The 13616-nt window shown below is 46.5% G+C and overlaps 1 protein-coding gene across 1 annotated transcript in view; it reads left to right on the top strand.

Annotated features, from left to right (window-relative positions):
• Positions 1-13616, top strand: part of PAPPA (pappalysin 1) — a gene marked incomplete at both ends in the record, with an annotated part of 177702 nt that overhangs the window by 100361 nt on the left and 63725 nt on the right. Inside the window, one exon of the mRNA XM_084272503.1 lies at positions 5743-5939. Coding sequence (XP_084128629.1) covers positions 5743-5939 — 197 coding nt within the window. The remainder of the gene's footprint in view (positions 1-5742; positions 5940-13616) is intronic.

Here is a 13616-nt window from a genome sequence, read left to right as displayed (position 1 = left end):
CACGCCAGACAAAGAACAAGCCCAGGAATGTGTTTCCACGAAGCAGCTGAATTACCGGGGAGCCGCACTCTGCACACACGTTATGCCTGCCTGCTCCGTTCAGGAGATACTCAGACACGACTGTCATATCACACGGAAAAAAGCCTCCTGCAAGGCCCCTGGATGTTCCACAGCAGATTGCAACACCCGCGTTGCCTTCATTTCCAAGGTGTCTGTTTTATTTCACTGAAGGAAAACGTCACATTTTATTGATATGGGACTTTATTGGGAAAGGGCTGCCTGAGCTCTCTGTAATGGTTTTCCTTTTTTCAAATCAGAATATCCAGGAAGGAAAAAAAAAAACAAAAAACCTCTCGAATATTTCACTGTAGCAGGAAATATCTGTCTCTGGCTTCTTCAATATTAAAGAAGAGATTAGCAGATATCCTGGAAGCAGGCCATGTTATTCACTCTCTTCCCACTGAAGCCAAAGGTGAAACTCCCATAGAAATAGATGGAGCAGGTTCTGCGATGGCTCAGCCGCTGGGTTCATGTGATCTGTGGTGGAATTGTTTCTCCTTTTGTGATAGAAACCTCTGGATACGTTTCTTCTCCTCTGTGAACATAAACACCAGCGCTGGAGATGCCGATTAAGTGACGCGGTGGTAAAATCATCCTCCTGCAGAAGTTGCTGACTTCAGTGAGCCTGTGATTTGGCCATCGCTCTGTCCGACAGGGCCTTTCGTGCCTCTGGACAGACCTCTCAGGGGTTAAAATGCGAAGCTCACCCCATTCCAAGAATTTGTTACTCTGAGACAATGCTGCTGCATTTTTGTCCCCCCTTTTTCCTTCTTTTTTTCCCCCTTTTTCCCTCTCGGACGAATAGTTATGTGGCACGAGGCTTGTTATAGTTGGAATCATCCCTAAACAAACAGCTGAGTTTAAAAATACTTTTTTTTTTTTTTTTTTTTTTTTTTTTGTCTGGCCTTTAAAAAAAATAGTAGTTATTGCACAAAAGAAGACTATGCTGATGCCAATCACTTGTGTTCAAGCTGAAAACAGGAAGCCGCCCCGAGTCTCTGTCCCCAGCACTTTGACCATGCGGCTCGGACATTAAAAGCCTCGCTGGAGGTTGTGCCCTGTGCTATGAATTGGATCTCTTTATCTCTCTCTCTCTTTCTTTATTTTTGTAATGAGGTGGAAGGCTGCCTATCACAGATAAGTGTGTATCCTGCATGTCTGCTTCCTGATCTCTACCAGACTTCATTCTTGTTACTGGTGATTTTCTAGCTGTGAACAGGTGACTGTGGTGGGGACTTGCCTGCCCACCCAGACATGCTCTGGTAGGTGCTTCCCAGATGGTTGTAAAATCCTCTGCCTTACCTTGAGCATCCTTTCAGTTCTGAACCCCAGAGGAAGGGTTTGTGTTTTGATACAAATACAAAAAGCTGCCTCTTGCAATCGTGCTTGGACAGTTTAAGAAGCAAGGGGAAGCGGAGTCTCCATCATTTTCTGGTACAACACAAGAGCCCCAAAATCAGTTTGGATCTTGAAGCCCAGCGAAATAGTGAGCACGCTAGGTCCTGCTGGTCTGTTTCCCCAACAAATCCATCTTCTCCAGGTTGATGGCTGCCACGGGAGCCTTCAGGGATACCCAGATGTCACAGAAATCTTTGCTGAACCAGACAGGGACTTTGGTTTGGCCCCACCATTTTTGTGCCTTCAGTGAGAACATGGAAAAGGGCCATGGGTTGTCTGAATGAGGTACGTGTTCCATGAGTTCAGCTCAGGATCCTTCAGCATCTGTTGTCATTCCCCCAGAGATGCTGTCTCCTGCTGCCAGGTGCTATGCCTGGATTTCCAGGCAACTGATTTTTCATTTTTTTGAAGTAGTTTTTCCTTCAGGACAAATCAGATTTCCTTAATTTTTCCTTCCTCCATTTCTCCTTCAAATAGATTTAACTTTGAAGTGAGAAGTCCACAGTGCTGGTGAACATAATCCATGATGGAGTTATATGTGACCAAAGCATCGCTATGACTGTCAACAGCTCTTGGGATCTGTAGACCTCTGTGGAGACAAAAATTAGCTGGTATTACCAAGGCCCTGGATGCATTTCATGTCACAGTAGTTGAGAAGAGAATGGAAAAAGCATTTTACACCATTATAGAAATAAAGATGTTAGCTTCTGCTTCCTAGAAATACACCACTCCTGACACTGCCCTCGCCGGCTTTGAGCCTGTAGGACTCTACGGATTTAACTGAGCTGTGTTCACACCACCGTGGAAAGGGAAGAAGCCTGTTAGTTTTTATTTTGTGAGGGCAATCGTAGGAAGAAACAATCTGGTCGTTCTTCACTTTGCTCATGCAAATGTAAAGCCTCATGTATAACCTACCAAGCATCTAAGACTGCACTGAGTATCTGGAGTCAGAGCTGATGCTCAAGACCTGAGGAAGGAAGAGCCTCTGCTGCTTTTTGGCAGCCCACCCAGTGATGCACCACATTTGGCTGCTGTAGGTTGATGCCCTTGTCAGTCCCCTCTCCAGCATTTGTGAAAGATTAAAAAAGTCCCCCATTTTCCATCACTCAGAAGCAGGAAGCTTGTGGGCAGGAAAAGCTTTCCCCTTTTCTCCCCAGTGCTCCCCTCGAGACATGGCATTGCACACTCCAGGATGGCGTGGCAGTGGTAGGACTTGGAGATCTTCCTTAAAAAAAAACAAGGGGCTGTAAAGCCACTTTCCCCCATCATCTTTCAAAGCACCCGAAAGGGAGCAGGTACCTAATCTCTCAGGATTCGTGAGAGGTGTCATCCAGCCAGCGAGCCGCGATGGAGGGCAGGGTGCAGCGGCTCTCCAGGACTAGCACAGTGGAAGGGCTCATGACAGTGCAATTCAGTAAGACTTTGTTAATCATGTAGGCAGTCTCCATTTAATTCAGATAGCTCAGTCTCTCGACTCGGTTCCTCCCGCGGGTTTTGCAGACTCCGAGCAGACAGATTTATTGGGGTCTTAAGCATAATCAGGAACAAATTAGCCTCTGTTAGGATCACACACTGGCCTGGATCACAGCTATTCAAAGGCTGCCTTCCCATCCATGTGAGCCTGAATTAAGTCATCGGATTGGAGTAGGTCTTGAGTATTCTTTTATCCCAAACACATGATCTTATCAGAAGCCCATTACGTTTATCATCGCATTAGGAGGGAACATTTGGAGCCAGTGCAGGAGTATGTTGCTATATAAATGTTGTGCTTACTTCAGTGCATGAGTGAAAATAAGTCAGCGCTTCAGGAAGGCCAGGGAAACACTGTCTAAAGGCATATGCCTAAAATTAGGCTGTGAGCTTCTGGGTATGTGTCTGCATCAGAGGGGGGGCTGCACAGGGGATGTGTAAAGGGAGCGTACATGTGTTTGTGTGTCAGTGTTTCTGTCAGTGTGGGTGTGTAGCAGGATGCGTTTGGGTGCCAGTGTTTCACTGTAAGTGCCTGTCTGACTGCATGGGTTTATAGGCTTAAGGTTGGGACTCTTCCTTTCTATGCCCCCCTCCCTTTTTTTTTTTTTTAACAGAAATAAGCTTCTTTTCATAAAATGGCAAGGAAACTCTTTTTCTAAAAATACACATTTTCATATTTTTGGGATTTGTTTTTGAGGATTTTTGATTGCTGACCACAGTCTTTCCAGAGCTGAATATTTCTCAGCAACATCTGCTGAGAGTCTCGTTCAAATTGGGACAGAGTGCTCTGAGGCGGGTGTGCTGCTTTGCTTCATCCCCCTGTTCTTGGGCACAGTGAAGAGCTGGGTTACGCTCTGATATGGCTCCGTAGAGAGAGGAGTAGAACGAGAGATGCAGAAGGTGAGAGAACCAAGAGCTTGTCTCCACGGTATGTTTCACCCAGGAACGTCTGAACCCCACTGGTGTAGCACTGTGACAACATTAATAATCCCTGCAGGGAAAGAAGGTACATTGCAGGGAAGTCCAAACTTGGGGCACCTACAGCCCCTGAGCAGTTCAAGCCCAGGTTCCCAGCTGGGTCAGTGTTGGATGAGGAGTAGCAGGGCCGTGCTGGCATCAGGGCTGTTGGGCAATCCGGCCGTGGGAGGAGGGAAGGCATCTGGGCTGCTGGGGCCAGCACTGCTGGGTTGCCTTAGGGCCCATCTGCACATCCACCCTAGCCCCCTCCCACCATGGAGTTATGGGACACCCCAGGGAACCATTGTCATCTTTTGTCTGTGAAGCATTCTCCCAAGCGCTCCTCCTCCGAGCTCTTCGAGGTGTGTGGTATATGTTTGGTGGCTCCCAGCCATATGAAGATTTTAAGATGCGACATGTAGGGTCAAGAAGTTTGGCCACCCCGGGAATATTCGCTCAGGCGCAGGGCTGTGCTCATGCAGCTGAACGGCTTCCAGATCCATGCTGGCTTCTTTTCGCCAGCTCCCAGTGCTGGCCCAGCTAACAGACAGCTCCCCACACTTATCCACTTACACCAGTTGGCTGTGGAGGTCATGATGAAACGAAACCGCAATGACGTTCTTCCCTGATAGACTCCTCCATTCTTTCAAACTCACTGTCTCTTAAGGACCCGGAGTTTTGCATGGGGGATTGGGAAGAAGGGAGGGGGAAAGGAGTGAAGCTCATTAAATAATAGAATTGCAATAAACTGATATTTTTTTCTGGCTCGTGATGGTATTCCACTGTGTAAACTAGGAGGAAAAATAAACAGGGGATTTAGTAGCTTGGAAGTAGCTCAAAATTGAGCAGCCGTTGGATTTTCTGACACCTAGCTCGAGATAGTCCAATGCTACCGACAGGACTCTCCTTAGGGATCATTTCCATCAGTCCAGCTAGCAGCTCTGGCTAATTTCCTACCGGTTTTTCAGCAGGGTTATTTGCCAGACAAAAATACAACAGGCTGTCAGAACTGGATACCTCTGGGGACCGGCAATGATAATACAATACAAAATAGGATACCAACAGGTCAAAGGTTTCCATTTCACAGAGTACTCTAATGACTGAAAGTCATTATTGCTATGCAGTCTGTTTGAAAAGAGTAGATGGATCTCAGTTCAGTTTTTAATGGGCCAGTGTTACAGAAACAACCTCAAAAATTTGGCATCTTTGTTGGCAGTCTCATTAGAGAAGCCACAGAATAAATGGACAAGGATAATAAAGTCTCCTGCTGCTTTTGATCCTTTCAGGTCAAATCTGAGTCATGTTGGTTGAAAATGTGTGTGTATGTGGCAAGCTTACCCTCACACTGCATATACTGTATCTGCTCCATGGATAAACAGATCTGTTTGGCCTTTTGGTCACTACGGCTGTGAACTTGGCAGTTTTCACCATGCCGAAATTCACAGTTGCTGCTGTTGTTGTTGGTTTGCAGATATCTTTTAAAAACAAAAAGGGAAACATTGTAGACCAGACCCTCTGTTGAGAGTTTCCATCCAAGTTGGTGGAATTATGCCAACACCCACATTGTCTCTCTGTGTATCTTCTATCTCTGCAGATAGATGAAAATAAGATGAAAACAAGCAGAAAATCCCTTACAGTAGGAAACATCATGGGGAACATGACCAATGCAAAAGTTGACTATTGGTGCTTGGCTTTCTTAAAATCACCTTACTGTTGCCTAGAAGTGACCAATGCTCTCACTTCTCAGTGCCCTGGTCCAGCACATACACAACCACTGATGTTATCAGGTCCTAGCAACTAGATTGCAGATGTGTAGCCAGTCCTATGTGACTTCTCTTCTCCGCTTTCTCCTGGCAGATGAACCCAGCAGGTGCTATTTCCACGATGGTGATGGAGTATGCGAGGAATTTGAGCAAATGACCAGCATCAAAGATTGTGGCGTTTACACTCCCAAAGGCTTCCTCGATCAGTGGGCTTCCAATGTCTCCGTCTCGCATCACAGTGACCAGCAGTGTCCAGGATGGGTGGTCATAGGCCAGCCAGCAGCATCCCAGGTAAGGAAAGCATACTCCTTTTCCTCTCCTGGCAAGTGAAGTCCAGCAAGGATCAACATTCATAAGCATTGCTAGATGGTCAGCGTTGCTGTGTGCTGTTACCCCTGCCTAGTAACTCCCTGCTTCACCAAGGAAGGATCCTGACAGCCGTTTCTGAGCCTGGTTAGCAGCAATGAGTTGAAATTCAGTTCCAGTCATCCAGCTAAAAACTGGCTGCAGTTGTAGCCTGTTTGATTCAATACGCTGTGTAGGAGTCACCTCGAGTAACCAGCATCACCTAAAAGACTAGACGGGCTCTCTGCAGCTAGCACAGGGTACTGTCTTGTGGCGATGAGTTTTGAAGGCTAATGCCGAATAATACAAAAGAGTGTTCTGTCTTTTTTAATAGTTTTGTGTTTTCTGTCTCCCAGTTTCATAAAAGCACCCTATTGTTCTATTCTGAGAAAGGTCCCGTCCATTCCCAAAGCCATTCATTAGCTTTAACCCCCTTCTTACATGTCTCCTTTGTAACATAAATAGCTCCAGTTACCATAACTTTACCTTTTGTCTCCCTCAGAGAATTAGATCCAAATGAGTTCAAAAAGACATTAGATAAATGCCTGGAAAACAGAGCTGTACACGGCGCACATGCAACAGTCCAGATGCAACCCACTGACTTGGAACAGCCCCCATTGCTTGTTGGTGGGTTTTTGGAGGATACAGCAGGGGAAGGATCATTATATAGAAAAGCTGCTTTCTCTATCCCTCCTTCAGTATCCACCATTGTCCCTTGCTAGGGACAGAGCAGGGGATTAGGTGGACATTTGGTTTGATGCAGCAAAGTTGTTCTTACAGCCTAATTATCTGGGAGGTGTCTTGAGTGGGCAGTGCAGAGAGGAATGCCGTGTCACAGATATGACAAGCAGATTTCTCTGTGAATAGTAAATGCTAAGCATTTCCAGTTGGCTTGCAAGAGAAAACATCTTTATCCAAGAGACTTGGCCTTGTTCACATTGCACAAGTCTGTAACAAATTAATGACCAGGTCAGTTTTAAATGCACAAAGCGTGGTTAGCTGGCACAGTACCAAGACAGAATCCTGAGCCCAGTGTTGCCTTTTTGTCATGTTCTCATTTATTATTTCACACTGTAAAAGGAACTTTCCTCTGGACCCCTACCAGTGCCTTCGTAACTTCTTTCTCCTTCGAGCTCCCTGTGCTATAGGCCAGTCCAAAGCCCACTGTCTCCAGTTCAGGTGCTGCTTCATATGCCTGTCCCTGGGTGCTTCATCCCCATGCAGCCACTACAGAGAGCTGCCCTGCTTTTCTCCTATGCCCTGGGAGAAACACAGCCATGCAGTAGGTAACATATGGTCCTGTGGTGGAAGAAACACCACCACGCACACACAGCAGAAAGCCCCGCTGTGTACCCACAATTCCAGCATGTCTGATGTACCCAGATGAGATGAAGTTGTCACAACCTTGTTAAAATAAAAAAGCAAAAAAAAAAAACAAACCCCAGCAAACCAAAAAAAGCTGCTGTATTTATAGGCAGAGCACTAGCGTATCGCACACTGGCAGAGTGAATGGGAACATGCCTCCTGTTATTGCCTGGCCCCCTGGGAGATAACAGTATGCTATTTACTTCCAGCAAAAGGAATTTTTGCTTTAGCTCAGCTGGGCCTATTACACCAGTTTGAGTGCATGGGGTTCATTGACCTTTTTAATCATATATGTTGAGAAAGTCTTTGTTTTCCCCGGGAACAAGACAGCCTCGTCGGCTTGTGAAAGCACCTGACCTGTCACTCCAGAGAGGTTAGGTGGGGCAGCAGGTCATCAGTCTGTTAGCTAGCGGAGATGAAAATTAACCTAAGATCTCCTCTAATCACTGCGTGTAATGATCACTGGTGTGTAAACATGTTTGGCTTCGTTATCTGCACAAGCATTGAGCCTCAGGGGTTTTTTGTATTGATGAAAGGAGCACCTTTCCTCACCCAGCTATCTTTCAGAGTAGGTTGTGTGCCTGCTGGTGTTGTGCAAACTTTTCGTGTTGTTGCTGGGTAGTTTCCTGATTAATCAGAGTGGCATTTGTCTTGGCTTCCCATCAAGAATGCCATGAAAGATATGTTTGAGTGCAGTGCACAGCAACATACAGAATACATAAGCTGCCTGTTTCTTAGCCATCCCCGTTTCTCATGATTGCCCCAGCGTTCCCAAGGTGCTTTAAAGCATTTTAACCGTGTCCTTCGCTATTTAAAATGTTTCTCACCCTCAGATATCTCAACACCCCTTTCTCTGTGTGACTGTCACGGTTTTGCCTAGGCTGTTTGTGAGGCACAGGCATCGCAGGTTGGTTTGCTGTTGAGGTACTTCCCAGCAATATCTGCCCCTGCGCTTGCGTGCTGTTGGAAGATTGTTTATGAACACAAGCCAGAGCACACTGCTCGTTATTGTAGGGTCACTTCTGCGGACTGATCACCCCGCACCCATGTGCCTGGTTCACCTATGGCATTGCTGCTCTCCAGGAGTTGGTTGTTCTTTAGAAGTAGGGTGTCTGCACTTGGCGATTGTTTTGAGATGGATCCTACACGCTGGTCCCTCGCCTGTTAGTACGAGGCTGCTGAACGGCAACATACTAAGAGAGGGAAAAAAGAAAACCAGTTCACAGTATAAGGTTTGTTTGGAACAACAAAATGCTTACGGAGAATGACACGGTCTTGGCGAAAAGATACACATTTGAAAAATTGAAAGGTCAAACAGCCCCCACCCCCCTTAAACAATCGCTCCTTCTGCAGAAACAGGAGTGATAGACAAGCCACTTCTACTTTCCTGGCAGCCGCTCTTCAGTGCTGATTAAGAAATATTCTCAGTACTGACAGCATCATATTTGGAGCCAAAGCGGACCAGTCAGCAACACTGCACCAGCACAGAAATGCGAGCACCCATGCAGGGTATTTTTACACTTTGATTTCTAATCTGCCATCCTCCGCAGATCTCGGAGCAGACGCTGCTCAGTACCTGTTGTGGGCTGCAGGAGGAATTCAGCAATAAGGGCTTTGCACGCTCTTGGCTTGATCTTTTCCCTACTGCTATTGCTGGGAGTTTGTAAACAGCCTCTCCTTGCCGTGCACTGTATGGGAAATGCTATCGGTGTTGATGTGCTGGTTTGTGTGGGGTTTTCTACAGCCCTGTTTCTTTCTTGGGGCCTTTCTTCTGCTGAGGATTATGGACTCGAGCATTAAGCCATCAGCTGGTGTGTGCTGGCAAAGAGCTCAACAAGGCGGTTGGGCTGGGTGGACTTACTCTAGCTGAAGGACACATCAGGAGGTGTGAGCAGACAACAGCTGCTTCTGCTGATCTGGTTTTTGTGAATAGCTGCAATTTTTTCTGTATTGGAAGTACTCAGGGACTTCCTTCCTGGGCTGGTTTGCACCCCATTAGGGTCAACGTTCCCAGCAAGGAACTGGGGTAGGGTATGGCCTCCTGACAGCAAGTTAAGTATACTTGGGCTTGGCAATCCCAGAGTTTCAAAAGCCAGCTGTTTTATCATCAGTGGTGAAGCTTTGTTGGTGACTGTTTAAACAGGCACAGGCAGTGGGGATTAGGTGACTGGGAAAGGTTGGCTGTCCTGTAGGGTTCAGGAAATCAGGATTGAGAACTGAACTTCATTGACTTAATCTCTGTGCTCTCATTGCAAACGGATTTTGTTGTGCCACAGTTTTCACTGGGATGAGCTTAAATGTTAGTCTGTCTTTCCAGAGTAGGTTGTACTGAGCATGAGGGGTTTGGATATTTTGCTGAAGTGCCTTTTCTATAGAGATGTGACTTTGGAGGAAGCCTCTGACAGAGGGAGAGTTGGTCCATGGCTTGGGCAAGAGGAGCAGAGGCAGGCAGGTACAGAACAGCCATGGGAGGCTGGAGATGCTGTATCTCCTTTCCTCTTGCTGGTGGCACTCCTGGTTTTGGAGAACTGATTCACCTGCAGTTTCCCTTTGGGCCTTTATAACAGAGAATTATAAGAAGGGACTGACAGACCTTTAGGCGACTTAGTGTTAACTTTGTTAGTCCTGCCATGGCAAAGTGTGCTCAGGACTTGGAAGATGGTGTGTGCGTTGGTGATTTAGAGGGTCAGTCCCCCAGTAGCTTTGTCTTCCATTGCATTTCTTCCCAGAAGTTGTTTAGACCAAGTAACCATACATATATATATGTGTATATATGAGACATTTTTTTTTTCCTCGCTATGCCATTGTCCAAGCCTATTTGTTCCCTGTATGGAAGGAGCTGCACAGCTCAGGCACAGTTAACCAAAAAGGGGACTGTTTCCTGAGGCTGCTGGGCACAGACAGACCCTGGGATTCGTTTTCATTCCCGGACTGATGAACACACCCTGTTTTCCTCTGGGTACCCCACAGGGGCTGCTATGGAGTAAGAAGTTGTGGAAGAGGATTCTTATTACATCTTTCCCACAAACAGAGGCCCCCTCCTGCCCCTATTACAGTTCCCACAATTGCACTCATCCAGGCTCACTGCAACAAACCTATTCTTCCACCAGCAGCAGAAAGATGTCTAGAATTACAGTGTGTCTGAAATTGCCCACAAAAGGAGAAGACAGGAGTACAAAAGTGTTCTGCATACTGGAAGAAATAACATGGTAGAGCAAGGGCTCCAAGAGTGGTAAGAAAATACCGTAACAAAATTGAAGAGAAAGATGATGAAGTTGTCTGCCACACAGTTTTATTCAGTCTAATAAATATAATGTTGAAGATAATTCCCTGAAGATCCAGCAAAGCCAACAAATAGAGTAATATTGAACAGGATTGGGAAGAGAGGAAACCTGCAACTTTTAATGGAGAAGCCATTCCTGTCCTTTGGGGTGATCTTGCTGAGAAGAGGGAGGGTGTCTGTCTGTTGGCTCTGTGAGTGGCCCTTTTTGAACTTCCCAATTCACAGCCAAGTCCTGTTGCTCTTCAACGGTAAGAGTTTTGTTGTGGTTGGAGGGATAAAAAAGTCCCCATTTTTAATAAGATGATTTGCTTTGCAAATGTCTTTGTTATTTATAGCCGAGTCAGGCTTTGAACCACTAATCTCTAGAGGATGAGGGCAGAATCCCACTAAGAAAAACCATTAATGGAGCAACCATGAGTGATCAGAGACCAGTTCTGGAAAAAGCTGAACTGGACGCTGTGTGCAGGCTGACACAAGAGGAATGTAGGTTTGCTGTACGCATCTGAGCTCATTTCCAGTACTGGCGGATCCACCAAAAGGCTTCAGCTTAGGTTACAGAGTCTCCAAGTCTAAAGTTAGTTCAAGGGGGCCCAAAACTTTGTCTTTATTTCAGCCTTCCCTCAGATACTACAGACCAGCCAATTTGGTCTTTTGCCTGAAGGCTGGAGAGTTGCATCATGAGCCTGGCCCTGACCATCAGGCAAATTCAGGCTGGAATGCTCCTTCCTTGGCTTAAGTGATGATAGTTTTTATATTTTTTTCCATGTACAGGGATTAATTAAGCCTTATCACAGCGACCCTGCTTGTTTTCTGGTCATTTAAGAGAAGCAGAAACAGGAGCAGGGAAAGGTAAAGCTACTCTTTGAGGCTTAAACCTCAGTATCCTTCAGAGATGGTGCAGGCACTGGGCTTATTGAGCCTAGACCTCCCCAAGACTAGGAAGTTCAGGGCCTCTTGGAAGGGAAATGTTCTTATCTTGGATAGAAAGAAAACTGTTTAGGGCCTGCTGAGACCTGCTGTCTGGGAGCTGAGTCCTGGAAAGGGTTTGGGGTCAGTAAGTCTACGTTTGAGCGTTGTCAGCCACCTCACATCATCCTATTTTTGAATTAATCAGTCTTTATCCTAGCCAAATTTGGCTGTTATTCCCAGTACAAATGGACTGGAAAACTGTCCCACCAACTCCTTGCTTTAATAGCTAGAAACCTTGTTTCCCCCAGACTTTTTGGGAAAGCTGGGTTTTGCAACCTTTCTGCCAAAGGAACTCCTCTGGGCCTTAGTCGCACGTTTGTGTTGCTGCTTTGCCTTGTTGGAGGAAGTGGTTCATGTGAAGGTGCACACCAAGGTGAGGAATGCTGCAAAGCCCTGTGCTAACGCCAGTGCTGTGACTCCTCAGGAGTGATCTCAGCTCTGAGGATGCCTCTGAAGCAAAACAAAGTGAGAAATGGGATTTCTAGGAAGTCTGGCTTGAAAAAGACCTAGTTGCAGAGAGATGACTGAGAAGGAGCATTACCCTTGAAGTTGATCCAAAGCTGGCTGGAGAAGAGAAGATGCTGCCCATCACCTGGCTGCCTGCTCCCTGCTAGGACTGAGAGTGATTCCCTCCCTCTTGGCCCTCCATCCCCATGTCTTCAGTGCTCCTCTGCTCCTGGCAGCAGTAAACTAGCAGACCCCATGGCTGATGTCGTAGCCTCTGGCTGATTTGTGTAAGGGGAGGACAGAGAGAACACAATGAGATGTCAGAGGAGATTCCAAGCGATTTTGCCAAACACTCCAGGGATATTTTTTTTCTTTCCACTCCCCTCCCCCCCTTAGTATTTTAGAATAATTTTTCAAGAGCACATATGCAAGTCATCTAAGGGAAACAGAACAGTGAGTACCAGGGGCTGGTACACTGTGTTCCCTTTGTGTACTGTACAGAAAATAGATAAAAGAAACAAAGGATGATGCAGAGAGCAAAGCAGCCGTCAGTACTCTCAGAGAGGTTCAGTCTGACCTTTTCAGAGACAAAGGTCAAACCAAAAAATCCTCAGGTGCTGGAAATTGGTCCCATCTTCCTCGGACCAGGAGACATCTACCACTAATGAAATGAGAGCAGAATTCCATGCCATTTGTTGTTGCTAGAGGCAAGAAGAAAGGAATAGTGTCGTGGATAAGAATAAGGATTATGTGCTTCTTTAGGAAGTAATTTGCTATTTTATGATCATATCTGCTGTGCACCCAGCCACCTACCCAAATTACACACGGTACAAGAACACAGTTGGACCCCCCTGGCACCAGCGACCTGGAAAGCCAGACCCCATGACACCAGCAGTGCTCGTTAGCATGCACTCTTCTGAAAGGAGACCCCCCTCTTCGGCCCTTGCCCCTCAACCTGCCAGTCTCTCTGTCTGCTCTTGCTGCTCACGAGCCTTTAGATGCAGAGCATGTCCAGCCGTAAGCGTGGGATAGCTCTCCTGCATCCCATCCGGGTTGTTTGTCTTGGGTCCCTCTCCATTCAGAGCAGAATGATTTTGCATAAATGCATCGACACGTCTGCTTTGTTCATGCGTGAAGGGTCCTCGGCATTTCTCATCCCACCCCCGCCCTGGCTGTCTTTTCCCCTACCCCCCTGGCATGTAGCTTCACCAGCTTTTGCATGATTTCCCTGTGCAAGAGCGAATAAACCTGCCTGAAGCGTTGCCAGTCAGTCAAGCGCGGTTAAAAATACCCAAGTCGATTATTTTGGATAGAAGTAAAGCAAAGTGATCGGAAGGAGAGGATGGCAAAGGGTACAAGAGCGAAGCCGTAATGGCCTTTACTATGTAATTTGGTTTCATGTTCTGCACAAGGAAACATGTAAAATATGTAAACAGAGCTCTCCAGGATTGTAATGTAGCTACAAAGCCACAGATACACAGGCAGGCAGGGTGCTATTCTTCAGCAGAACGGAATGCCATCCCCAAAACCACACGATCACTTCTTTAAGCCTGAAAGTA

The sequence above is a fragment of the Gallinula chloropus genome (assembly GCF_964237585.1).
Source record: "Gallinula chloropus genome assembly, chromosome: 18".
Classification (NCBI taxonomy): domain Eukaryota; kingdom Metazoa; phylum Chordata; class Aves; order Gruiformes; family Rallidae; genus Gallinula; species Gallinula chloropus.
This window is presented reverse-complemented; position numbering and strand designations above follow the sequence as displayed.